At 39.0% G+C, this 25,153-nt stretch overlaps 1 protein-coding gene across 1 annotated transcript; it reads left to right on the top strand.

The window, feature by feature from the left end:
• Positions 1 to 6,683: 6,683 nt before the first annotated feature.
• ACRALDRAFT_1064921 (uncharacterized protein) lies at positions 6,684 to 7,407 on the top strand (the record flags this gene model as incomplete). Its single annotated transcript, XM_071017065.1, has 1 exon — positions 6,684 to 7,407. A coding segment is annotated over one exon (724 nt), but the record flags the coding sequence as incomplete, so codon positions are not given.
• Positions 7,408 to 25,153: the final 17,746 nt, after the last annotated feature.

Genomic DNA, 25,153 nt, shown 5'->3' with positions numbered 1-25,153 from the left:
CGAACCTTTTCTATTATAGTTCTAATAGCTTATTTGATTAAGTCTTGGGTCTTATAGGTATATAGTGGTTTTATATTATGTTTTACGCCTTGAAAAAGACGTTTAAAGGAGGCGTTTATGAACTCCTTTCCACCGTTAGTGTCTACTTCTTTTATTCTTATATCGTAGTTATTATTTTCTACTGGTATTTTCCACTCTTTTATAGCTAGAACGACGGTTACTTCTGATTTATTAGGCAGTAATTTTGCCTAGAGGAACCGGGTAGAACGGTCTATAATTAGTAGAATCCAGCGCTTCTTATTATAAGTTATTAGTTCTATTAGGCCGTAGAGATTTATATATACCTTTTCTAGGTAGGAGAAGTCTTTGTATTTATTAACTAAATCTTTATTAGCTAGTATAATAGCCTTGCTACGGCGGTAGGCATTATAGATGTTTATATCTATGATTTCTTATTCTAATACTTTAAAGTCCTTAAAAAGAGAGGTATTATTATATAGGTTTTTTAAGGTAATAGGGTTTATATAGCCTATTCTGTTATGCCATAGTTATATAGTTTCTTTTATTTTTACGGTTCTTTTCTTATTATTTTAGTCTCTTTATTTCTAGAGGTCTAGATTTTTCTGGTTTCTTTGTTTCTAAAGGTCTAGATTTTTCTGATTTCTTTATTCTAAGCTTTATGGGATTTCCTTTATTATATTAATTTCTTTATTCTCACCTTTTAGGATAACTAGCCTAGCTACGGCCTAGTAGAGTCCTTTAAAGAGTCTAGCTCTTATATATATATAGAGAGACTCTTTTACTATTTTTTTTTTCAAAAGAATAAGCTATTTATTACCTAATAAACCTCTGACTTTACTATCGAGGTTTAAGAGACTTATTATATTAGTTCCTAGTTTAGGAATATAAAGGCATTCTCTTAGAAATAGTGTTTTTTTAGTATCTTTAAACTTTATAGTATAGTTTCCTATACCTATTATCTTTATTATATTTGCTTTTCTCTAACTAGCGAGCCTAGGAGTGGTTTTATATATAAAGAAAAGAGATTTATTTGTTATTATATAGGAGGTAGCTCCGCTATTTATATAAAGATTTAAGTCTAAACTAAACCTATTCTCTGCCTAAATCCTAAAAATCCTTTAACTATCCTACCTATATTTAGGTTAGTATTTAGAGTATTCTAGGGATTTTAGGTTATTATATTTACTTTTTTAACGTCTATTATATCCTTAGCTTCCGGGTTTAGGAGGATATCTTAGAATATAATTAATTTATCTTCTTCTTCTTCTTCGGGTTTTTTAGCCTGCTTTTTAAGGATTATATTCATAGAATCCTTATTATTTATAAGCGTCTAAAGTAGTTAGTTCTTTAAGAGAGCTATAATAGCGTCCTCCCTTTCTTATACTAGGGATTTAGGGACCTGGATCTACCCCTAGAAGATGAGGAGGAGGAGGAGGACTTAGTGCTCTTAGAGACCCGATTCTGCTGCTTTTTTCCGGTATTTTCCTTTATAACCCAGCCTTTAGGAGCCTTATCTGGGTAGAGGAAATAGCAGTTAGAGGAGACGTGGCCGGGTTTCTTATAGTTCTTATAAAACAGTCCCTTAGTCTTTTCCTAGGGTTTTTTAGACCCTTTAACGAGGAGAGTATTATTTACTAGGGAACGCTTTATTTTCCGAGAGGCGTCTATTAATTTAGTAACGATTTTATCTAGTATATCACTCTAGATATCGTGACGGAGGGACTAAGTGATCTGGTTAATAATAGAGTCGTATCTTTTATTAAGGGCGTTAAGAATCCACGCGTAAATTACCCTATTAGGAAAGGAAATCTCCTTTCCTTCTAGAGCTAGCAGATTTTCTTAAACCTTATATAGAAAGGATTCGAGGGTTTTATAGTCTAAGAGGGAATTATTAAAAAAGGTTCCTAGGGTATTAAAATCAGCTTAAAAGCCTTTTTTTTCGTATAGGCCTTTTAGCTTTTCCTAGACTTCGTGGGCCGTATCTAGACCTTAAACCTAGGCGAGAGGTCCTTTAGAAAGGGTAGAGAGTATTCCACTAGCAGCTTTTAGAGAGTCTTCCTTCTGCTTTTAAAAGGGATTCTATAAAGGTTTAGTTATTTCGTTTAGGAATTTCCCTTTATAGGTAAAATAAGCGTATATAGATATCCTCTAGAAAAGAAAATCGGCACTGCCTTATAGTTTCTTAACCGTGGGGATAAAATCCTTACTGGTTATCTTCCTAGCTTTAAAATAGTAGTCTTTTTACTAGTATTAGAAAGGGGAAAGTGGAATTACCCGATTTCTGGTTCTAATTACCCGAGGGGTTAGATATAAGGGTAAAAAGTGGGTCTAAAGCGGGGAAAAGTAGGGCCACGTAGTAGTATAGTTTACGGATATTAAAAAAGTAGAGCCGTTTCTTATATATTATAAAGAAAAGATTAGCTTTTTTTAGAGACTAGGGTTTATAAGCCACGTAATATTATAGCCTTTATAGGGGTATGGTGGGGCGGTATAGCTGGTATACAGGGGGTATAGATATTAAGACTTAACTGTTCGGAATAGGGTCCTATTATAATATTTTTCCGTTTTTTCGGAAAAAGGAAAAGGGAAAAAGGAAAAAGGGGTTAGCCTAAAAAGGGCTTTAGAGGTGGAACTAGTTAACGGCGCCCTAAAGAGGGCTTTAGGGGTGGAATTAGTTAATCGCGGCCTAAAGAGGGCTTTAAAGGTGGCCTAAAAAGGGCTTTAGAGGTGGATTTTAGGGTAGAAATTACCTAAAAAGGACTTTAAGGGTAGAAGAAAAAGGGGATCTAGAAATTCCTTTGCTTTCCCGGGCTTATAACTTTTATTATAATGGTCACGAAGAGATAGAACGGAAGAGGAAGATCTAGAGGAAAAGAGGCAGTTTGAATTATAGAAGACCATAAAGACTATAAAAGTAAGATATAGAGAGAGAGAGAAAAAGGAAAGGAAAAGGGAGGCGGGCAGCCTAGTATATAACCCTTTCCTATGGTTTATTTAAGCTACTGATTTAGTATCTAGACCCTCGAAGTATAGGTAAGGGTCCGTGGGTTTCTCCGAAGGTCCTAAAGGTTCCTGGGTTACTCCGAAGGTCTTAAAGGTCCGTGGGTCTACCTAAAGGTCTATGGGTCCACCTAAAGGTCCGTGGGCCTACCTGGAGGTCCGTGGGCCTATCTAAGGGTCCGTGGGTCTACCTGGGGTCCCGGGGGACTCGGGAGTCCCCTAGAGGACTCAGGAAGTCCCTAGGGGACTCGGGAGGACCCTAGAGGACTCGGGAAGTCCCTGGGGGACTCGGGAGGTCCCTGGGGGACTTAGGAAGTCTTTGACTTATAGGAGGTTTCGTATATCGTACTATACCGTATATAGATATATTTATTTTCTGGGTATAGTACTAATAGGAATAAAGGCTTCTACGATTAATTATATATATTAGGTTTATTCCTATTTATCTAAGAAGTCTTTTAGTTTATCTTATTCTTTTTATAAAAGAGTATTAGTAATATTATTATTACTGCCCTTATAGTATTCTAGCACGAAGTCGAATTAAGCTAGCTTCGTAGCCTAACGGCTTTACTATTTATTAAATATCTTTGTTATTGTAAAATATTTTAGTGTATTATAATCGGATAGGATTGTAAAGCGACTATAACTTAGGAGCTTAGCTCCTTAATACGTTACGTAGCTTATAATCGCTAATATCTCCGTATCGTAGATTAAATAATTATATCCTACTCTTATAAATCGCCGCGAGTAATAAGCGACTATATACTAGTATCCTTATTCGTTTTTTTAAGTTAAAGCGCCTCTTAATACGAACCCTGAGTAGTTAGTCTCTATGAAGGTCTTATTACTCGAGACCTATTATCGTAGGATCAGTTCTTTCTGAAACTTCCTTTTAACCTCTTTAAAGGTAACTTAGTCGTCTAGGCCCTAGATAAACGCTTAGTATTTCTCCGTTAATCTTGATAGCGTGGCTATAATATAAGTGAAGTTCTCTACGAATATATAATAATAGTTTATAAAGCCTAGGAAGCTTCGGAGTCCTTTAGTTAATATTATGGCTTCCTATTCTCGGATCGCCTTTAGTTTATTAGGGTTACCCATAACGCCCTAACCGACTATAACTATAAGCCTAAGGTATTTCATAGTTATCATACTAAACTCGTACTTTATTAGATCCAGTATTCAACTAGCATCGCTTGAAGATTATAATACTAACTTAACCTTCTTCTTATAATCGCGGTGAGATCTACTCGAGTAGATAAGAATATCGTCGGTATATACGGTTATAAAGTCGTTAAGGTAGCGTTAGAGAGTCTTATTAATATATCGCTATAAGGATACAGGGGCGCTATTTAATCCAAACGGGTATACTAACTATTTTAATAAACTAATCCGGATCCTAAATATAGTCTTCGTTTTATAGCCCGAGGCTATTCGGATCTTATAGAAAGCGGCGACTACGTCGAGCTTCGTAAACCACTTGCCTGGCTTTAGGCTCTATGGTATCTCCGTGATTAAGGGGAGATAATAGCGGTCTCTTTATATAATCGCGTTTAGGGTATAATAATCGTAATAAAATCATATTGGGCTTTCTAGCTTCTTTATAAATTGGACTAGGGCTCCGGCGGCTAAGCTGCTAGCTCGTATAAACCCCTTATTGATTAAGTCGGTAACGGTTTTCCGTAGGATAAGTAACTCTTCTTTTAATATATTATAGAGGGGACCTTAGGGTAGTTCTGGCCTTTTCCTATTAGGTCCTTATATAAGGTTTATTTTATAGTTAACTCCAGATTAGTAGAGTAGGAGCCGGTTCTCTTAGGAGTCTAACAATAGCTCGGGAAATTATTATAGGATTCTCTCCGGAATATACTTTCGGGGGACGACTAGCGATTTATCTTAAAGGGCTTTATCAATATCCTTAATACTAATTACGTAGAGCGCTAACTCTTCGCTTCTAAACTGTTATTTTATTCGTAACCGGCGTATAACACTAGTAAATACTAACCCAGTTATTATTTCAAGCTCCACGAATCGCTTTAATGTTAGTAGGGTCTTCCTCGCCCTGTAGCCGGATATCTATCTAGGCTATTCTATAATAAAGGCGAGTACCGGTGTTTATACGCCCCCTATTCGGTATTTACTATCCACTTAACCCTAAGCAAGAAGGTAATATAGGCGTGTATACGAAGTAAATACTGGTGCTCTCCCCCTATATCTTCCCGGTAAGGTATTTAGTAAGGGTATAGTTAGTCCGACTAGGGCACTTAGTTATTCCGACTAGGGTCCTATGTTAATAGCCGGTGACACCTGCCCGCGTCTTCCGCTTATACCCAGATACTTTTATATACTATAAGATATCCGCTTAATTAATCGTAACGACGATACACTTAATTAATCGTAGAGGCGATACTAACGATATACTTAATTGATTTGATCGTAACGACGATACGCTTAATCGATTATAGCGATAGTCCCGACGATACACTTAATTAATTATCGCGACGGTCCTAACGATACACTTAATTAATCGTAGCGACGGTCCCGACGATACACTTAATCGATTATAGCGACGGTCCCGATAATATAGTTAATTGATTATAGCGACGGTCCCGACGATACACTTAATTAATCGTAACGACGATACGCTTAATCGATCGTAGCGACGGTCCCGACGCACTTAATTAATCGTAGCGACGGTCCCGACGATATACTTAATTAATCGTAGCGACGGTCCCGACGATACACTTAATCGATTATAGCGACGGTCCCGATAATACAGTTAATTGATTATAGCGACGGTCCCGACGATATACTTAATTAATCGTAGCGATAGTCCCGATAATACACTTAATTAATCGTAACGACGATACGCTTAATCGATCGTAGCGACGGTCCCGACGATACACTTAATTAATCATCGCGACGGTCCTAACGATACACTTAATTAATCGTAGCGACGGTCCCGACCATACACTTAATCGATCATAGCGACGGTCCCGATAATACAGTTAATTGATTATAGCGACGGTCCCGACGATATACTTAACTAATCGTAGCGATAGTCCCGACAATACACTTAATTAATCATAACGACGATACGCTTAATCGATTATAGCGACGGTCCCGACGATACACTTAATTAATCGTAACGACGATACGCTTAATTAATCGTAGCGATAGTCCCGACGATACACTTAATTAATTATAACAACGATACGCTTAATCGATTATAGCGATAGTCCCGACGATACACTTAATTAATCGTAGTGACGCTTAATTTATCGTAACGACGATACGCTTAATATATGTCTATAAGTATCTAGGTATAAAAAGAAGTCGTGGCGGCTGGCGTTAGGTGTTGTTAGTACTGCCTAGTCGGAATAACCAAGTGCCCCAGTCGGACTAACCGTACCCTTTAGTAATAAGGGAACGGAAACCAAGCCGCCTCCGCCTAAACGTGTGGCTGTACTTCGTATTCCTTAAAACGTCAGACACTTCCCCTAGCAAAGCTCGCGGTAGGTTTCCCGATCATTTTCAATCGACCGTCGTAAGAGTCTGTTGGGTGATAAATCGCCAATGGGTCCAGCACATTCTACCACTGACGGCCAGCAAGCGTGGTAGCTCTCGGAGAAACCCAAACACGAGGAATTCCAATGTTGACTATGCATGCATCCCGGTGTGCGGGAAATCCCAGGCGACGTGGACGGCCGACGGCAATATCTGTTCTACGTCGGGAAGTACGTTTGGAAGATTTCCAGGCACCAGTTGCACCAGTTCTGCCAGCGCCACCATTTCCTTCTCGACAGACGCACCAAGACCATCTGCGCAGAGACGGCTTCGAAGACACAGAAGCCGTGCCCGCGGGGAAAAACATGGCACTTAAACGAGGACGACGTAAAAAGTATCATTCTATCAGTGGCATGAGACAGCTTTCGGTCACCACTGAGTCGAGAACTCCATCTCTGGCTGTGAAGCAAAAGCCGAAGCCGGCGCGCAAAAGGATCGAGATCGACCTCGATTTATGGGCGATGAGTGGCACGCCTTCCCGTCACATGCCCTTATTAGAGGCACGGGATAATACTACACTGGAGGATATGGTAGAGGGTGCCGCACCTCCCGATAAAGTCACTGGAACTGCCAGACCAATAAGTTTATACGCGCCGAAGACCACGCCTAGGACTCATGACGATCGAGGCGATCCTCTAGACTTTGGCTGGTCTGCTGTTGTGAATCATCGGGTGCCACGTACCGCGCTGTGCGACAAGTTCAAGAGTAATGTCAATCTAGGAGTCGAGTCCGACTTAAGTACGCCCGGCAAAAAATCCGAGCCTGGGCCCTACTTGGTTAGAACCGATAGTTACCTACCCGGGGTGGGGGGGGGGGGGGGTCTGGACAGTCAATTCTTATACTAACGATCATAGATATAAGGGGGTAGCTTATTATTATATAGCTAGTAAGTCGATATCATAAGCAGCGCGCTTACTATTATAGGTTAGTATTATATTAAAATGGTCAGGTATATTATTATAGTGATTCTAAGCAGTAAAGTCTATAGTAACTAGCAAAAAACTGTATCTATACAAGGTACCCTATTATACACCATAGGATATCTTATTAGTTATTCAAGGCCCACGAAATAACTAACTAGTGTATAATACACTGGCTGTTTCTGTTAGAATAGTGAAGCTGATAGTATATTACTATAGACAGTGAATAAGTATATATACTTACGTTAAAGTATATCCACTAAGAAATTAATAGGGGGAGTATATATATACTAAGTACTAGTACTATTTCCCGGTAGGTCCTTCTATAATAACGAAGCTATCGTTAGGCAGGGGCAGTAGCGTACGTACTTCGTAGATCCTTTTCTATCTATCTTCTTTCTTTTCCATAGATCTATCTATAGTTAGGTCTTCTTCCTTTTCTATAATAACTGCAGTAGACCTCTTCCATAGCAGACCTCTTCTATAGCAGCAGGACCTCTTCCACGATAGCAGAGGTAAATAGAGTCCTATCCATAGAGTCCTATCAAGCTAACCTCTTCTATAGCAGGACCTCTTCCACGATAATAAAGGTAAGCAGAGTCCTACCCATAGAGTCTTATTAAGCTAACCTCTTCCATAGCAGACCTCTTCCATAGCAGACCTCTTCTATAGCAGACCTCTTCCATAGCAGATCTCTTCCATAGCAGACCTCTTCTATAGCAGACCTCTTCCATAGCAGACCTCTTCTATAGCAGACCTCTTCCATAGCAGACCTCTTCTATAGCAGACCTCTTCCATAGCAGACCTCTTCCATAGCAGACCTCTTCCACGATAATAAAGGTAAGCAGAGTCTTATCCATAGAGTCCTATTAAGCTAACCTCTTCTATAGCAGGACCTTAGTATAAAGGTATTAATTATAAGCGTATTTTAGGACCCGGACTTCTTAAGGAAGGAAGGAGGTATAGAAATACTGTATCTATACTAGCATATGACTTAGTACTTTAGATGAATATTCTAATATTAGGATTCCAAGGTAAAAAGGAGGGGTATAATATGGGCTTAACTGGAACGACCGTAAGTTCTACTATCCCGACCGTAATAAGTGGGTCCATGTGGGACGATAACGTAACACCAAATGTCCCCAAGTACCACAGCCAATTTGTATATAGAAGTTGAGTAGGTATATACAACTGTCATATCTGTGCATCTATCTTATCTATATAAAAAAAAAAAGGAAAAGTCGGATAACAACAAAAGGAACAACAAAAGGAACAACAAAAAGAATAACAAAAAGAACAACAAGATAGCTAAGCAGCTAGCATCTTCTCGAGCTTATATAATTCCTTTTACTTATCTAGGATATCCTTCTTAGCCTGCCTTAATAACGTATCTATTATATCCTTAAACTTAGCGGAAATATACTCTAATTCGTGTTCCTATAAGGACACCTTATTAATCGATTCTAATTAATCGAAGATTCGAGCAGACTTTCGGGGGGCCTACGTCCCGGGCTCGTATCCTAGTATTAGGGCAGGAGTCGTAGTTAACGGTAGGAGGGCATTAAGGGTATCACGTTATTCCTTGAAAGCTACGATTTTAAAGCCCGATAGTAGTCGCTTAGTACTATTCTTACCCTAACCCTTCTTCTTCCCTATAGAAGATACCTCTAGGGCTCCTTTTAGCCGGCCTTTTCCTTAAACAGTCATCGGTTCGAGGGGACCAAGGGAAGAGGGGATAAGTATAGTACTATCGTTATTATTAGTATCAGAGCGATCCTATCGCTAGTGGATATCGATTAATATAATATATAGAGACTCCGAGTCGCGTAGATAGCGGGATAGCATATGCCGGCAGGGCAGGCCTATAGAGGTCGTGCTAGTATAAGGCAGGCAGGGTCCTAGCTACTGCTACGAGGCTGGCTATAAGGCTAACCGCGAGGCCGGTTATAAGGCTGTTTATAATAGTTATAATAGTTACCGCGCCGATTCCAGAGCAATAAGCTCGATTTTAATCCGCTTAAGGACTTATAGGACGACCTGCTATCTAATAAGGCTAAAAAGAACGCCACTTATATAAAAGTGCGTTCTATTAATTCGACTATTCCTCTCTAATCATAAGTCCGCCTCTTAATTCCTTTAGTATAGCTTTAAGCTATAGAAGATAGTTGCTAGATCACCGGTAAAGGAGTGTATATACCTCTTAAGGCTAGCGTAAAAGGACTCTGCGATAAATATAGTACGGTGACTAAAATACAGGACCCTATTCGTAAAGCAATCCATAATCTTCTCTTTATAAGGCTGAATCCACGTATTCATAGCGTAATTAACTGCGTTTTCGGGGTGTTTTCCTGGTTACTCGAAGTCTCTAAGTCGCTAGGCGAATATCTTTTCCGTTAAACTCGTAACCAGGGTATTCCAGCCCTTTAAAAACGCCTAAAAAGTAGGGTAGCGAGTAACCTTTCTATTACTAGTCTTTATAGCCTTAGGGAAAAAGGATTTACTCTTTATAAGCATATTTATATTAATATACTAACGGTATAGAAGATAAAGAACGTATCTTAAGTTTATATAGAGTTTTAGGGCGTTTATTAAGGTAAGCTCACGGTCCGTAATAATATAGCGTGGTAATAGTATACCGACGGTAAGGAGATAGTCGGTTAGAGTCTTAAGGGCCCAGAAATATTAACTCTGCTTCTCCCTATTAAGGAAAACGATAGCCGTTAAAAAGGCCTTTTAAAGCAGCGATACGCCGTAAAAATTAAGTAACGGTATCTTGAATTTATTCGTTTTATACGTCGCGTCGATAATTAAGATATCAGGAGCCTACTATATAAAGGAAATAGTAGAACGCGGTGCGATAAAGAGGCACTAGATCCGATCTATATTATCGCGTCGATCACGGTAAAAGAAGTTACCCTAATTATTAATTTACTAAGAAATTAGTATATAAATAGATAATAGCGGTAAGGGTAGCTTACCTCGTAAAGCCACTAGATTAGAGTCTTACCGGCTAGCTCCTTACGGCGATACTAGGCGAGCAGATTTATAATATCGCTCCGAACCACCTCAAGGGGCTATTATCCCGGAACTTCAGGATCGCAGAGCCTCGTCACGATATCACGGGGGCGAATACCGCTATTCTATATAGAGATAATCTCAAGTCTCTATACCTATAAGCCCCGCGAGTAAAACTAAGGAAAGGCACTAGCCTTAATCCACCCATAGTTATAGGAAAAGGAGTCACCGCCGCCGCGTTTAATAATAGCCTTCACCTCCTAGCCGTTATCGCGATAATAGAGATTAACTCTAAAAGAGCAGGCCGTTATCTATATCCTCGTTTTCCGGCGCTTAGATTCGTGGGTTTAAGAGGGCCTTAGCGTATAAACCTGACCCTTCCTATAACGATACGTAACTCATATCGTTTCACCACTACGTGGATACTATTTATGGATAGTAAGGCTATAACCGTTTAAGAACGCGTAAGAAATAAGAGCTTCGTGTGCCTACTCTCTAGAAGGAAAAAGGTCCTCCGGGAGGCCGGAGCCGCAGGGTCGATCTTCGTTAGTCATAGTTATCGAGGGTCGCGATATAGTTATATATTATGAATAGCTTTAATTACAGGAAGGTAAGATAACACGTATATAGTAAAAAAAAAAAAAAAAAAAAAAAGATAAGATAAGGTAGGATAGATAAGATACACAGATATAACAGTTATATATACCTACTCAACTTCTATATACAAATTAGCTATGGTACTTAGGGACATTTAGTGTCACGTCATCGTCCCACATAGACCCACTTATTACGGTCAGGATAGTAGAACTTACGGTCATTCCAGTCAAGCCCTATAATATAGATACAAAGTGACTATATATATACCAGAATACCTAGATATATACCCCCGATATATAAACCCTTTTTTCCTATTATTATAATCTAGCAGATATCCTAAACCATCACGACTCTAATATCAAGGTAAGACAGACTATCAGGTTATAATACACTGTCCAGGCATAGATCCACTAACCAGTCCTTTATACTAGTATCCTCTAGTCACTATCTAGTCGTCTCTATACTAACTATAGTAATATAAGTAAGGGAGTGACATAGTAGGGACCTAAAACAGTAGGCAGCCTGGATACCCTCGATCCTAGTTATAATAGTCTTAATATATTAAAGGACGTAACATAACTAGTCTTAATATTATATAGTTAGCCTAGGGGAAATACTATCCAGACCCTACCCCACCCCGGGTAGGTATTGTCAGGACACTAATACCGTACAAAGTGTGACTTATTTTTCATTCTAGACTATAAAAGAGTACTAGACTATAATATTAAATATAGAGGCTGAGAAAAGCTATGCTAATCGTGGCTGTGATAATATTATTATTATAGGAGGGAAAATCAGGCTCTAAAACTATAGGCATAAAACGCCTATCTAGTGGCCTGCCCTAAGCGGGTCACGTAACCCGCCTAATAAGGCCCGTTATTCCGACTATACCACTTAGTTATTCCGACTATAGTTCTAATAAGACCTAATCTTCTTACTACCTTATTAATTAATATCTTTAAGTACTACTATTTATAAGCGGCCTGTCTACTATTTATAAGCGCCCTAAACGCAATTAGGAAGGTTACATAAGCCCGCGTAGTAGTATATATAGGCCACGATCTTGGCTGTAGATGACCCGTACCGGTACGTACAATCATAACAGACGTTTTATACAAGACAGGCGTTAATCACTATAACTTAGACTTAATACCCTACACTATAAAATCGCAGGTATGCTGACCTGTTTTCTATTATGTTAAAGTACCTTAAAATATATTATGTCCTAGAGGTTAAAAAAGTGGTGGAAAAAGAGGTGAAAAAAGAGGTGAAATGTTTTTATATATTATTATATAGATAAGGGCTTATTATTTTATATAGATAAGGGCTTATTATTTTATATAAATAAGGTCTTATTATTTTATATAGATAAGGTCTTATTATCACATAGATAAGGCCTTATTATTACATAGATAAGTATATATAACTACTATATTAAAACATTTTCTACCTGCTTTTTCCACCTGCTTTTTCTACCTCTTTTTCCACCTATTTTTATATCTGCTGTTTCTATCTGCTTTTTCCACCTCTTTTCCCATCACGACAGCGTGAATTCTTCTTAACTAGAGCTTTATGCAAGGAGGTCATAATAAGCAGCGAATTTACAGTAATAAACATTCGTAATAAGCAAGGGAGAGACACCCTTATCTTGATGTATCTGTACGGGACATCTGTAGCCAAGATCGTGGTGTATACACACTACTACGCGGGCTCGCGTAACCTTCCTAGTTGGGTTTGGGACGCTTGCAAATAGTAAACAGGCCGCTTGCAAATAGTAGTGCTTAATATCTTTAATCTACATCGTTAATCTATATTATCAATCTACGCCATTAATCTATATCGTTAATCTATATTGTTAATCTATATCGTTAATCTACGTCGTTAATCCACGTCGTTAATCTATATCGTTAATCTATACCGTCTATCTACGGAATAGCAGGCGGCGCGTTCGTTATCTTATCACAGGAATAAGATAGCCGTGGACATAGAAGAGGAAGAGGCGCTACTATTACTCATGCTATCAGCTTCGAACTAATAAGGTTATCCATTAATACAACGTAATTAATCCGCGCGATTAAACTTATTGGCTTATTAAAAGACGCTAGAGTGGTTTGCGACTATAGTTACTATATTAGTATTCCGAAGGGTCTATCTATACGCGTTACATAAGGTATATAAACTATAGTCGGAATAACTAACTAGTACTATTAGTCATTTATGCCCAATGTCCTCGATAAGCCCGAAGGATTATATTCAAAGGGCCACGTTATACACTGCTCCGAATACGGGGATACTTCTACTAGATATACTATAGTACTTTTACCCCTCTTTTGCCTCTATATTTAATAATAAATGTAAGCTATACTTTATATAATATTAGTATCCTAATCGTTATAAGCCCGGCGCTCTAGTAAACGCCTTTATTCCGGTCGATGTAATAGTTCTAGGCTCTATGCCTCTCTCTTTATAGCCCTTTTTTTCAAGCTCTTAATCGATTAGAGCCTCTCTTTTTAAGTCCCTGCTCTATTACGTTACAGATAGATTCGTCTACTAGCCCGTCCGCCTACCTATTATCACTAACCCCCTTTTCATCGCCTCTATTAATTCTTCCTCCTTCTTCATTTGCTTCTCCTTCTCCTAGTCCGTCTAATTAACTACTCTTTCACGCCGTCACGATAGCTTTAGTTATACTAACCTTCTCTACGGACTAGCATTATTAGTATCTATAGGTAATAGAAGTCGCCTTTTTTAACGAGGTTAAAGAGCTCGTAGACCCGGATCTTAACGATAAAAAACGCTAGGAACGCCTCTAAAAGGTTAGCCCTTTTGCCAAACATAGTTATAGTCAGTAGGACTAAAGATATAAGCTATAGCTCTACGCCTATAACGAATATAAGCCGGAAAAAGCCGCGATTAAGCCGGTCCTGGATTATATTATTATAACCGTGGACCGGAGCCTCGTGGAGTCCTACGCCAGTAAAAACGACCTGAAGGAAATCTTGTGAATCCTAAAGGCCCGCCTTAAGCCTACTAACGCCGCCTAGAGGTCTCCTATTAAGCGCTATTAGGATAATTATATATAACCTATTAGGAAGATACCTTACTAACCCTCGCTTAACGACTCCTATAAGTTATATAAAGAGACAAGGATATATTATGTTCGCGTGATCGATTCGAAGATAAACTAGCTTAACGGATTTTTTTAACGCGATCGGAGTAATTTCCCCGGAGTAGTCGGAAGCCCGGTTTTCTATAATCTAACAGAGAAGAATAAGGCTAAACTGCCGGATATTAAGAGCGTTATTAACGAATATACTACCTGGTTATATTATAGGCACCCTTTATATTTAGATCGGAAGCCGGGATTATTATTGTTTTATATAGCCACGTTCCTAGGAAAGGATAAAGAAGGTTAGTAACCGTATCATTAGAAGGATCGTTAATAGGGTCAGGGTTCTAAACAGGAATATGTCTACGATTATCGTATTACACGGAAGACCCGCACCTATACCGACTAATTTAGACCTGGATGAATATTAACCCGGCCCGGAGAGGGAAGTCTTTTAAGGTATCTAAAGAGACGGAAGAACGCTATAACCGGATTATCGATAGCTAGGATAATAAACGCCGAAAGTGGTTCTATAGTAACTTTAAAAAGGATACCGAAACTAAGGGAAATAAGAGGTAATAGAAGTCACCCTCGAAAGTCTCTCGTAAGGACTTATCTAACTTCGTGGCTACGGGGGGCGCTAATTCTTCGGACTCGGATAATAGAACCAGATCATATATATCACGGGCACGAATATACAAGCGATATGCTTACGTGATCAAATTTCTATTATAAATACGTGGCCTCTAAACCCCTCTTTAGGAGGTGGCCAGAGTTTAATTTTGACCCTGTTGATATCCCCCCACAGGGGTGATTCCTATGTCCCTTTGCCCTGTAATACTTATCTTTTACTCCGCAGGCGAAACACCCCCTAATATATTACACTATCTACTTTTTAAAGGGTGCGCCGACCGTTAGAGAGTATTACGGGGCAGTCATCGTATAGCGTAGTTGTATCACGTCGTTTATATTACTGCTTATACCACCTAGGACAGTCACAATCGTTATATCTTTAGTCACGTCTTCAGTTATGTCTTTAGTTATATCTTTAGTAACGTGTTTAGTTATGTCTTAATACGGGTTAACCCCGTGCTTATAATCTGGTAGAGCACCGGATCTTCCGACTAATTATATACTGTACCCGGTGAGTCACGGCGGTATTATATTTAGGTTATAAGCACCTATAGAGATTTCTTCTTTTCCTCCTTTCCTCCTTAGCTTTAGATAATTTAATTATTTAGCCTTATTTTATAAATAACTTATGACTAGCCGCTAGTAAATCTAAAGCTTAGCGAAACCCACGCGCTACGCTAATAAAGATAGACTATTACTTTAATCCGCCTCCTGCTAGCGCAATATCACGCTTAGCGGGCGAGTCGCCTAAGGCTACGGAGTGGAGGAGGGAGATTATTAACCCTCTATAGACTTAGGTTATAACCTTAGCTACCTGGATCTAAGAATAATAGAACGCTATTAACTAGCTATTATAAGCAATATAAAACTAATAATATATAACTACGCTATATTAAGCTACCCTATTAGGAGGAACTATATAAGGCCCTTAACCGATTACTTCGATATTTATACACGACCTAACGCCCATCTCGAATCCTTAGACTAAAGCACTCCTATTATTATAAAAGTTTAATAATAAATGCTCGGAGTATATAAGTTAGTTATCTAAGATTCGCGATAAGCTCCTACTATATTAATATCTCTTCTAGAGCCCTCGCGAGAAGTAGTACTTTATTAACGCCTATCTCGACGAAGCACCTCGCCGCGACGTTGCTTCTTTTTAGGTAATAGGCGGAACTCACGGTTAATACGATCCCGAAGAGTTCCTTAACTACCTTACCTATATATATAAGGATATTAATAAATAACCTTATATAGCTAATACCCTAAGGACGCTATCCTAGCGTAAAGACTAAGTATTCGTAAGCTTTATACCCGGGTTTAAGTAATAACTAGCTATTACTAATAAATGCTAATAGGATAATACTATAAAGATTATATTCCTAGAGAGAGCGCTTAGTAGTCGCCGCTATACTATACTTATTATTATAAAACTCCCGGATAAATATTATACCTAAGTAACCGAAATATAGAGTATGGCTTAAAGGCTTAAACCCCTCGCTATAAGGCTATATTTTAGTTAAGCACCCCGTAATAATAATAATGTTTAGTAAATTAGGTTACTAGTAGGCTATACGCACGGAAGAGAGGAAAATTAAGCAAAAAACTGTTGAAATCGTAGATTCCTAGGATTACTGCTTATTGCGCGAACGTGTAAAGAGCTGACTTCTGGGATTTCTTCCTGGATCCGGCGCTAGTAAAAGACACTACAAGATTGAGTGGCGTTTATTATGTTAATAGCCTACGCGACGGTTATCACGCTATGTTATTAGCTTAAGTAATAACTAAGATATCGTATTTACGATACCTAGTGTAATTATATAATATATATTATAAGCTAAGTATATATATACATATGATACATGTAGTATTATAATATAGGTTAAGCTGGTGATAAAGTAGACGTCTAGTTATATAGCTATAACTATGGCCTGTTTATTGTGACTTAGATATTATACTTATTATTATTATGATTATTACTTATTATCAGTATAATATTTATAATAATAATAACTATATCCACGACTATAATAGCGATATTAAGATAATAAAGAAAGGCGAAGACGTTACTATATAGAACGGCTCCGCGTAGGATAAAATAAATAAGCTAACTAATAGGCTAGCTAAAGGAAGGGTTAGGCTCGTTAGGGGTCCGTATGTAGAGCTAAGGGTCCCGAGGAGACAGTTGCTAGGCCGCTAGAAGGGTCGGTAGTAGTCTGATTAGGGGACTAGATAGCTATAGATAGGTAGGCGTGCCTACGGTAGGCTTTTCTGGATCGTCTAGATAACCTAAAAAGAAAGGATAATATAAATTATAATTATATTATATAATAGGTAACGATTATAAACGATCGGATAAAAAAGCTAGCTATATATAGTGAGTCTATTCCGAAGAATAGCCAGAGATAAGACTAGATCCCTGAGACTAAGTAGTTACGTGATATTTAATCTCCTGGCCTAGAACACGGGTCTGCCCTTCTATAATCGGCCCTAAATTATTAAGCCACGCCCTATAGTACAAATAATTTTAATATAAATGGAAACAAGAGCCGAATAGCCGGTTTAACTAGCCTAAATATGTCTTTATTACCTTAATCAGGGTACCTATAAGCAGTCCAGTAATAATCCTTTAGTCCTCGCGCGTGTATTCCTAAAAACGTGTCTTAAAGATATAGGTTAGGTGGAGGTAATAGGCGGTAGTAAATAGTCGGCGGCCCTAGTATAGTCTTCGAGAGAACTATAACGTAGAAGGTATAACTATAAACGTATATAGGGTAGGCGGCGGCCTTTTCGGTTCTTAGTTATAGTTATAGGAATAAGATAACGCGGCGGCCCTAATAAAAGATAAAGAATATAGAACGAAGAACTAAGCGATAATGTAGAGTATATCTATCTCTTTCTATTACCTAGATTAGGGCAGACAGTCTATTTCGGTTTATAGGCGTACAGTCTATAAGTCGGATCTTTTCGGCGGTATAGTATCGTATAGTATATAGGAAGCAAGTCGGTTTATTAAAGGCAGGAATCGCCGTAGGACTCTTCGAGGCAGTAGGATTTAGAGCCGGGCTCGAAGGAATAAAAAGAAAAAGTAGGATTAACGGTATTAACTATAAATAGGCGGAGTAGGCTAAGGTCGATTGGAGGAATAAAGATAGTAGGAAAAGAAAAGTAGTAAAAAGAGTAGGAAAAAGAGGAAAAAAGGAAAAGCTTATAGTGACTCTGCTAGCAGAAAATAATAGGCAGGATTAAAATCTAAAACGAGAAGACGGGATTAATAGTATATAGTCTACTTTATATATAATAAAGGCCTTTATAGTGTAGTGGTGGTGCACCTGGTATATAGTCGAGCTGATTAGGTCGGTTCGAATCCGGCGAGAGGCGCACGCAATAAAGGAACCCCTTTTCCTTTTTTACGCTACTCGGAACCTATTCTTAGGGGCCCTTATCTGCCTTAGCAGGTAGATAAGGGTTAAACAGGGGGCCTATAAGACCTACCTTCCGCCCGGCTTTGCTAGTTAATAATAGGTACTATAAGGGAGTTAGTCGCCCCACCGTGGAAATAAGAAGACGGTACCGCGCTGTCCCTAAGCATATAAATAAAGGGACTCTCTAAGGAGACCTCACATTTCCATAGAGAGACCTTACACGTGACTTCTTCGTAGAATTTTATGGGGCCATAACAAAGCTGTGAAGCTCCCTGAGTATCCTATATAATTTGTATATATAGCTTAAGTAGATACCTATACTTAATATTTCTATTTGAGTTAGGTACTTTAGTGGCTGCGATTTCGACTACTAGTAAGTACCTAGTACTATTATTCCTGTGCCCCTTTCCTTCCCTGTACCAGATGACTTAAGGGCCAGTTATAGGCTGCTTATGCCTTAAAGAATCACTGACTTTGGGGAATATCGAGTAGTAGTCTAAGACTACCTAGTATAGTATAACGTACAGTTAGGCGTGTATATAAAAAGAGGTGCGGTACTTGAGCGGCTTTATAGCTTTGTTATAGCCCCATAAAAATGTCACGTGTAAGGTCTCTCTATGGAAATGTGAGGTCTCCCTAGAGAGTCCCTAAATAAAATATGCGGCGTTACTTCCATACTATAGAGGCAGCCTCTTATACTATTACATAAGCATTTTGCGAAGGCATATAGCCTTTATTAGTCCTACCTATAGCTATAGAAAGAGCAGGAAAGCTTAGGAGCTTTTTCACCCCAGGCAGCGTATGCATACCAGCCCGTAGTGGGCACACGGGGCGCACAAAAACAAAAAGAGATGACTACGCCCGCGCCGTTAATCGAAGCATGTAGTCGTCTTTAAAGCCGCCACGACTAAACGTTCTAGGCTTCCTAGTAAAATAGAAGCCGCGAGTTTCGTACTAGTAGATAAGTCAGCACCGGAGCCGCTATAGCCCCGTATAAGGCACTAATCCTTAAAAGAGAGGAGTATAGGGGTTTTTATCTAAGTCTTATACTAGTTCCCTAAGTCTTATACTACGGTTTTCCCCCTTATAGGCATCGGAGAAGGACCGTCTAGTTGGAAATCTGGCTCCTGGACCACCTAGGTAGTAGAATGGGTAGCGGGGCAAGAATAATAAATAAATAAATAAATATATAATAAAGATATCTAATATATACTACTTAACTAACTAATAAGAATAACTTAATAATCTATAAGCCAAATTAAATAGAGTCGGAGCCGTTTAAAAGCTTTTCTTCTAATTAGGCTAACGTAGTTAGAAATAAAAGAAATAGTAAAAAGCTATAAACGATATAGTCTAATAAAGAGGTAAAGAAAAAAGCTGAAACATTAGTAATACTCTTATAGACTCTTAGCTCCGCCCCGGGCCTAATTATCTATTAGCTATAAAGCTATATAAAGAAGCTCCTGCGTGTATAACTTTCTATATAAATAATAAGTTAGATTAGGGTATTTGCGTAAAAAAGAGAAGAGGCTGGTAGAGCAGAATTAGAGGAAGGGCAGGAGTCTATATCTATTAGCCCTCAAGCTATACGAAGAGATCCCCCTTAAGGGTAACTTTGTAAATAACCTAAATAAAAATAATAATAAAAGATCCTGATTAGGTTAATAGAATAGCTTTAGGGTAAAATAATTTAGCTCTAGGGCGTAATCAAAAGAGACGCGGCCTTAAATTTAAGTCCACGAATATAGCCCCTATTGGGAACTAGAATAGCTTCTAGAGATCACACGAATATCTAGTACTTCCGAAAACGATTCTATTACCCTAATTAAGTAAAAGGAAAAAAGACAGGAAAAGGAAAACGAAAAGGCGAAAAGAGGTAGGTAAAGAGAGGAAGATAGTAAGGAAAAATCCCCTTAGCCTTAGAGGTAAATCCACTAAAAAAGATATAAATACCCGTTACGAAGACTCTAACTTCGCGCTTTTTTACTTACTTTTATTATCTATTAATCGACTTTCGTATATATATTTTAAAGCGTAGCTTTAAAAGAGTCTCCGAAAATCTCTTTAATCCTTTTCCGAAAATATAGATTAAGGTAACGTTTATACTATACCGGGTAACTAATTTTAAAGTTAAGAGGTAAAAAGGAAAGCAGGTCGGTTAGCAGATTAGGCCCATTAATAGGAATAGGAATAAGCGGATTAATAGGCGGAATACAGATAAGCTAATTAGTAGGAATAAATTTAACTACCCGATTTATTATTATAAAGCCGATAATACCAATATTCTAATCGGCGGTAAGTAGACTCTTTTTTATAGGAATAGCGGACTCGGCGGTAAAGCTAATATAAAAGCTTTATGGCGGAACGGTGGAGTCTATAAAAGGACTCTTTTCTATTATAGGACCGGTAGGTATAGCGGGCGTTTTTCTCTTTTTTATAGAGTCCACGGGAGGACTCTAAACTAGAGGAATAGGAGGAGCGGTGCTAGCTATAACGGCGGGCTCCTTTGTTACAGAGTCTACGGCGGAGGGACTCTTTAGAACCGATACTATAGAATCGGTGGAGGCAGGGGAGCTAGAACGGGAGCTGTTTGCCTTAGGCGTAACAGAGCTAACACAGGAGCTCGCCGCCGGAATAACAGGATTAATAAATTTAACGCGCTAGTTCTTCTAAAGCGCGGTGCTATTATAGGCCTTCCGGATCACGGAGCTAATAAGGCTCTTCTGCTTCGGGTGTACACGCCGTTAGTGGCTATCCTAATAGTAGGACTAGTACCTGGTTAGACGAATAGGAACGTGCCGGGCAGAACTCTCTTCCTAACTTTTCCGTGGAGTTATACTTCTACCGCGGCGGCGGCGACTCTTCCGACTACTGCTTTAGCTGCGTAGGCTGCCCTCGGTAGGCTACCTTAATCTAGTAACGTTACCGTTAGTCTAATTAGATGGACAGGAAGTTAATAACGGTAAAGAGATATCGCGGCTGGACCTTAGAGTATAAAGCTCTTCTAGGGCTATCTCGCGCGTTATTAGTGTAACTCTCGCGACGACCTTAAAATAGGAGGTTAACCCGATTAAGAGGAACGGGAAGGTATCTCACGCGCGACTCTAACTACCGGTATATATCCTCCTCTTTCCACGACGTCGCCCTTATAATGCCTTCCTCTATATATTCGACTATTAATATACAGGTAGCTTCTATATCGACTCGGGGGACTATTCTTTGTAAGCAGGCCGTCTCTGCTTTTCCGTATCTGTATCTATAGTACTCGGGACTATTAAACCGGATCTATACGACTATTAATATACAGGCAGTCTCTATATCGGAATAGTATATAGCTATTACTAGTAAGCAGGCAGCCTGTGCTCTTCTAAAGCACTATCGGGATCGCTTTTCTGGAGACTCGGGCCCCGGGAAACTGTTTTTGTTTTTATTATATATATTATTTTTATTGTTTTTATTATTATTATATCGTAACTGGAATTAAAACTTAAACTTAAAACAGAATCGTCTTCTTTTGGACCTCTTATTCTAGTGCCCACGTAACGCGATATTCTTCTAGGCCTTATCTAAGGCCCTTTGCCTGTTATTAGAGGACTAACCAGAACCATATCGTATCTAAACGCTAAAGACTTAAAGACCTAAAAGCTTAAAACTCGAAGACGTAAAGGCTTAAAGACCGAAGACTTAAAGGTTTAAAACAGAATAAAGATAACCGTAACCATATCGTATTAAGACTAATACGCGTTAATAGGCCGTTTGTTTGGGAAGGCCGGAACTACCCTTATGCGTAGGGTTATAATCTCCTACGCCGAATATATCCGCCTCCGAGCACTAATTAAAGAATAGCGAAGCCGTTACTATACAGAACGGCTCTGTGTAGGATAAAATAAATTAACTAACTAATAGGCTAGCCGAAGGAAGGGTTAGGCTTATCAAGGGTCCGTATCTAGAGTTAAGGGTCCCGAGGAGACGGTCGCTAGGCCTCTAGAAGGGTCGGTAATAGTCTAATTAAGGGAACGGATAGCTATAGATAGGCAGGCGGGCCTATAGTCGGCTCTTCTGGATTCTCTAGATAATATAAAAAGAAAGCATAATATGAATTATACGTCTATTATACGATAGGTGACGATCGTAAAAGATTAGACGAAAACGCTAGCTAGATATACGGGTCTATTCTAAAGAATAGCCGTAGATAAGACTAGATCTCTAGGACCGCGTGTATAGTCATATGATATTTAATATCCTGACCTGGAACACGGGGCTGCCCCTTTATAATAAAAGGAGTTAATTAAGTATAGACCGAGAGAAAAAAGATAAGAGAGTATTATAACTACGGAAAGAAGGGATACCTTAATAGGAAATACCACTCTAAAAAAGAAGACGCCGAAGGTTAGAAAGAGGCCCGCGTGGCTAAGGTCTTAACGACCTTTAATAATAAAACTGTTAAGTGGGTAATCGCGAAGAGTAAAGAGATAATCAGGATAAAGGCACTTAGTGGTCAGGACGTAATCATACTTAAGTAAAAAGGTAGGGGGTACTAAAGAGTTAAATTAATCACTAGCCTCCTTATCCTAAGGGCGGCTATCTATCCTTTCTTATACACGTGCTAGCCAGCTTTAGTCTAGTATAGGAGTCTATTCTACCCGATTAATCACTATCTATTAGCTTATAGCGATAACTCGACTTATACCCTGGTGCCGACTATATTATAGCTAGCGTTAAGTTAGGCCCTGGACCGGATACTCCGTAGTTATCCGTACTTTATACCGGCCTAGAACCTTATCGTGACTTATAACTATCCGGTACTTAGGTACCGGAGGTCCGGTACTTAATAGGGCGCCCCGTCTTTATAGTTTCTATCCCGGAAACCTTAATACTAATCTAATATCCCTATATCTTCCTCCGACCTAGTATTCCTTTATATCCTTTTTACCCCGGATTAACCTAATAACTTTATCGTGACTCTAGCCTAAGCTGCCTGTTATATTCCTCCCTTTAATTACCTATTCCGGAATATCGTCCTTTATAATAACCCTATTCTGGTCGTAATATAATCCTTTACCGGCTGCTTTATTATCCTAAATCCTTTTAGTAAGGCTAGGCCGCGACTACTTTTATTATAATACCAGGGTAATCGTTCCTTCTAGTTATAGGGTCACCTTTATTATTCCTTCCGTATAAGTGAAACTAAAGACTAGTCCTACCTAACCTTATAGATATCCTATTCTAACTTTCCTATAATCCTATTCTTATTATTTTCCTCTTTTTACCCTATTCTAATTAACTTTATTAAATTAGATAACTAGCTTTATAAGTAATCCCACGCTACTCCGCGATAGAGTTAAGACTAGCCGATAATAGCTTTATATAAATTCATTCTCTTTATTAATCTACGTCGCGTCTTATTACTAACTCCAATCCTTTTCTTTAGTCTTGTTCTCTTATTATAGCTATCTTTATTTCGCGTTATTATAAGTTCCCCTTACCGTCTAACCTATAGTTAGAATATAAGCTAACCACTATCATAGCGTTACCTATTCACTATAGCTCCTAAGAGTAAATAAGAAGCGTGCCGCTAATTATAGTAATAGCGTAGCTAGAGCTCCTAGTAATCGTTAAAAGAAAGCCGCCGCCGCTAATATACCGCCCGCCGCCACTGCTAGACTTATTAATATAGGCGAAGGCGAGGGCCTTTATACCCTATACTTATAGTACGCCGGCTACCTAGCCGACTTAGATTTAAAGGAGGGGGGCACTATCTTATATAAGTCGTGCCGATATAGCGCTAGTATATATCCTATTATTAGCCTATATTTAACTCCTTACTTACCTACCTTCTTAGAGAAATCAGCGAAATATCACTACTACTAGGTTAACGGTAGTTATTTATGCCTTAATAAAGGCTTATACTCCCTCCGCTATAGACCGCTCCGTGGTCCGTTCTATACTAACCGTCTCTTAGTTACCGATAACGGGTAAGGCCACCGCTAAAGTTTTATAGGATATTCTAAAGGCCGCTAAGATACGACCCGGCGGGTTTAACTAAGCTTATATTATAAGTATATCCTATCCCGCGTCTAATTATATACTAATAGCTATTATAGGACGCTACGCTTTAACCTTAGTAAATCTTAAAAGTTAGTATCGGTAAGTATAAGGCCGAGACTACCCGTAGTTCCGGTAAGGGCGTGCGGGCTAAGCGGCGCGATAACAAAGAGATTACTGCCGCTAAATAAGATGCCCTAGAGCGGGTCGTAGCCTTATTAAAGGAAATATCGGCCTCCCTAAAGGCCTGGAAAGAGATCCCGGATCTGCTAAAGAAGGTCCTAGGGGTTTAGGGCGGTATTACCGCTATAGGATTGGTTACCGGTCCTATTATAAATAGTAATACTAGGGTAATACTCCCTTACCTAGGCGCCGGTAACGGCGTCTATAGTATAGCTACCCCGGGACCGTTATCTGCCTAGAAGAAGGGTAAGGCTAAGAATAAGGCCACCCCTATTCTAGTCGAGGATAATACCACGACTAATAATAACGATAAAGACGAGGGTGGAGATACCCCCTCGCCTACTATACTAACTCCTCCTCCTCCTCCTCCGCCTACCGCTAATACCCCGGTATAAGAACTCGATAATAACCTATAGCTAAGTCTCGCCGGCCTCGCCGCTAACTAATCCCCCCCCGTTTTCTTTTTTTTTTTTTAGAAGGGAATTTTATTCTTTGTTTTTTAATAAAAAGTCCTTTTAAGGCACTCCGTGTATTCTTACTCCACTATTATATCATCCCGATCTAGTCCCCGCTATACTATAATCGTTACTAGAATATATATAAAATATCTATTAATTAGTTCCGCCGGTATATTC

This window comes from Sodiomyces alcalophilus (assembly GCF_042370955.1).
Source record: "Sodiomyces alcalophilus JCM 7366 unplaced genomic scaffold ACRALscaffold_5, whole genome shotgun sequence".
NCBI classification, from domain to species: Eukaryota; Fungi; Ascomycota; class Sordariomycetes; order Glomerellales; family Plectosphaerellaceae; genus Sodiomyces; species Sodiomyces alcalophilus.
Note: the sequence above shows the minus strand (reverse complement) of the source record. Positions and strands in the feature narration are given on the sequence as shown.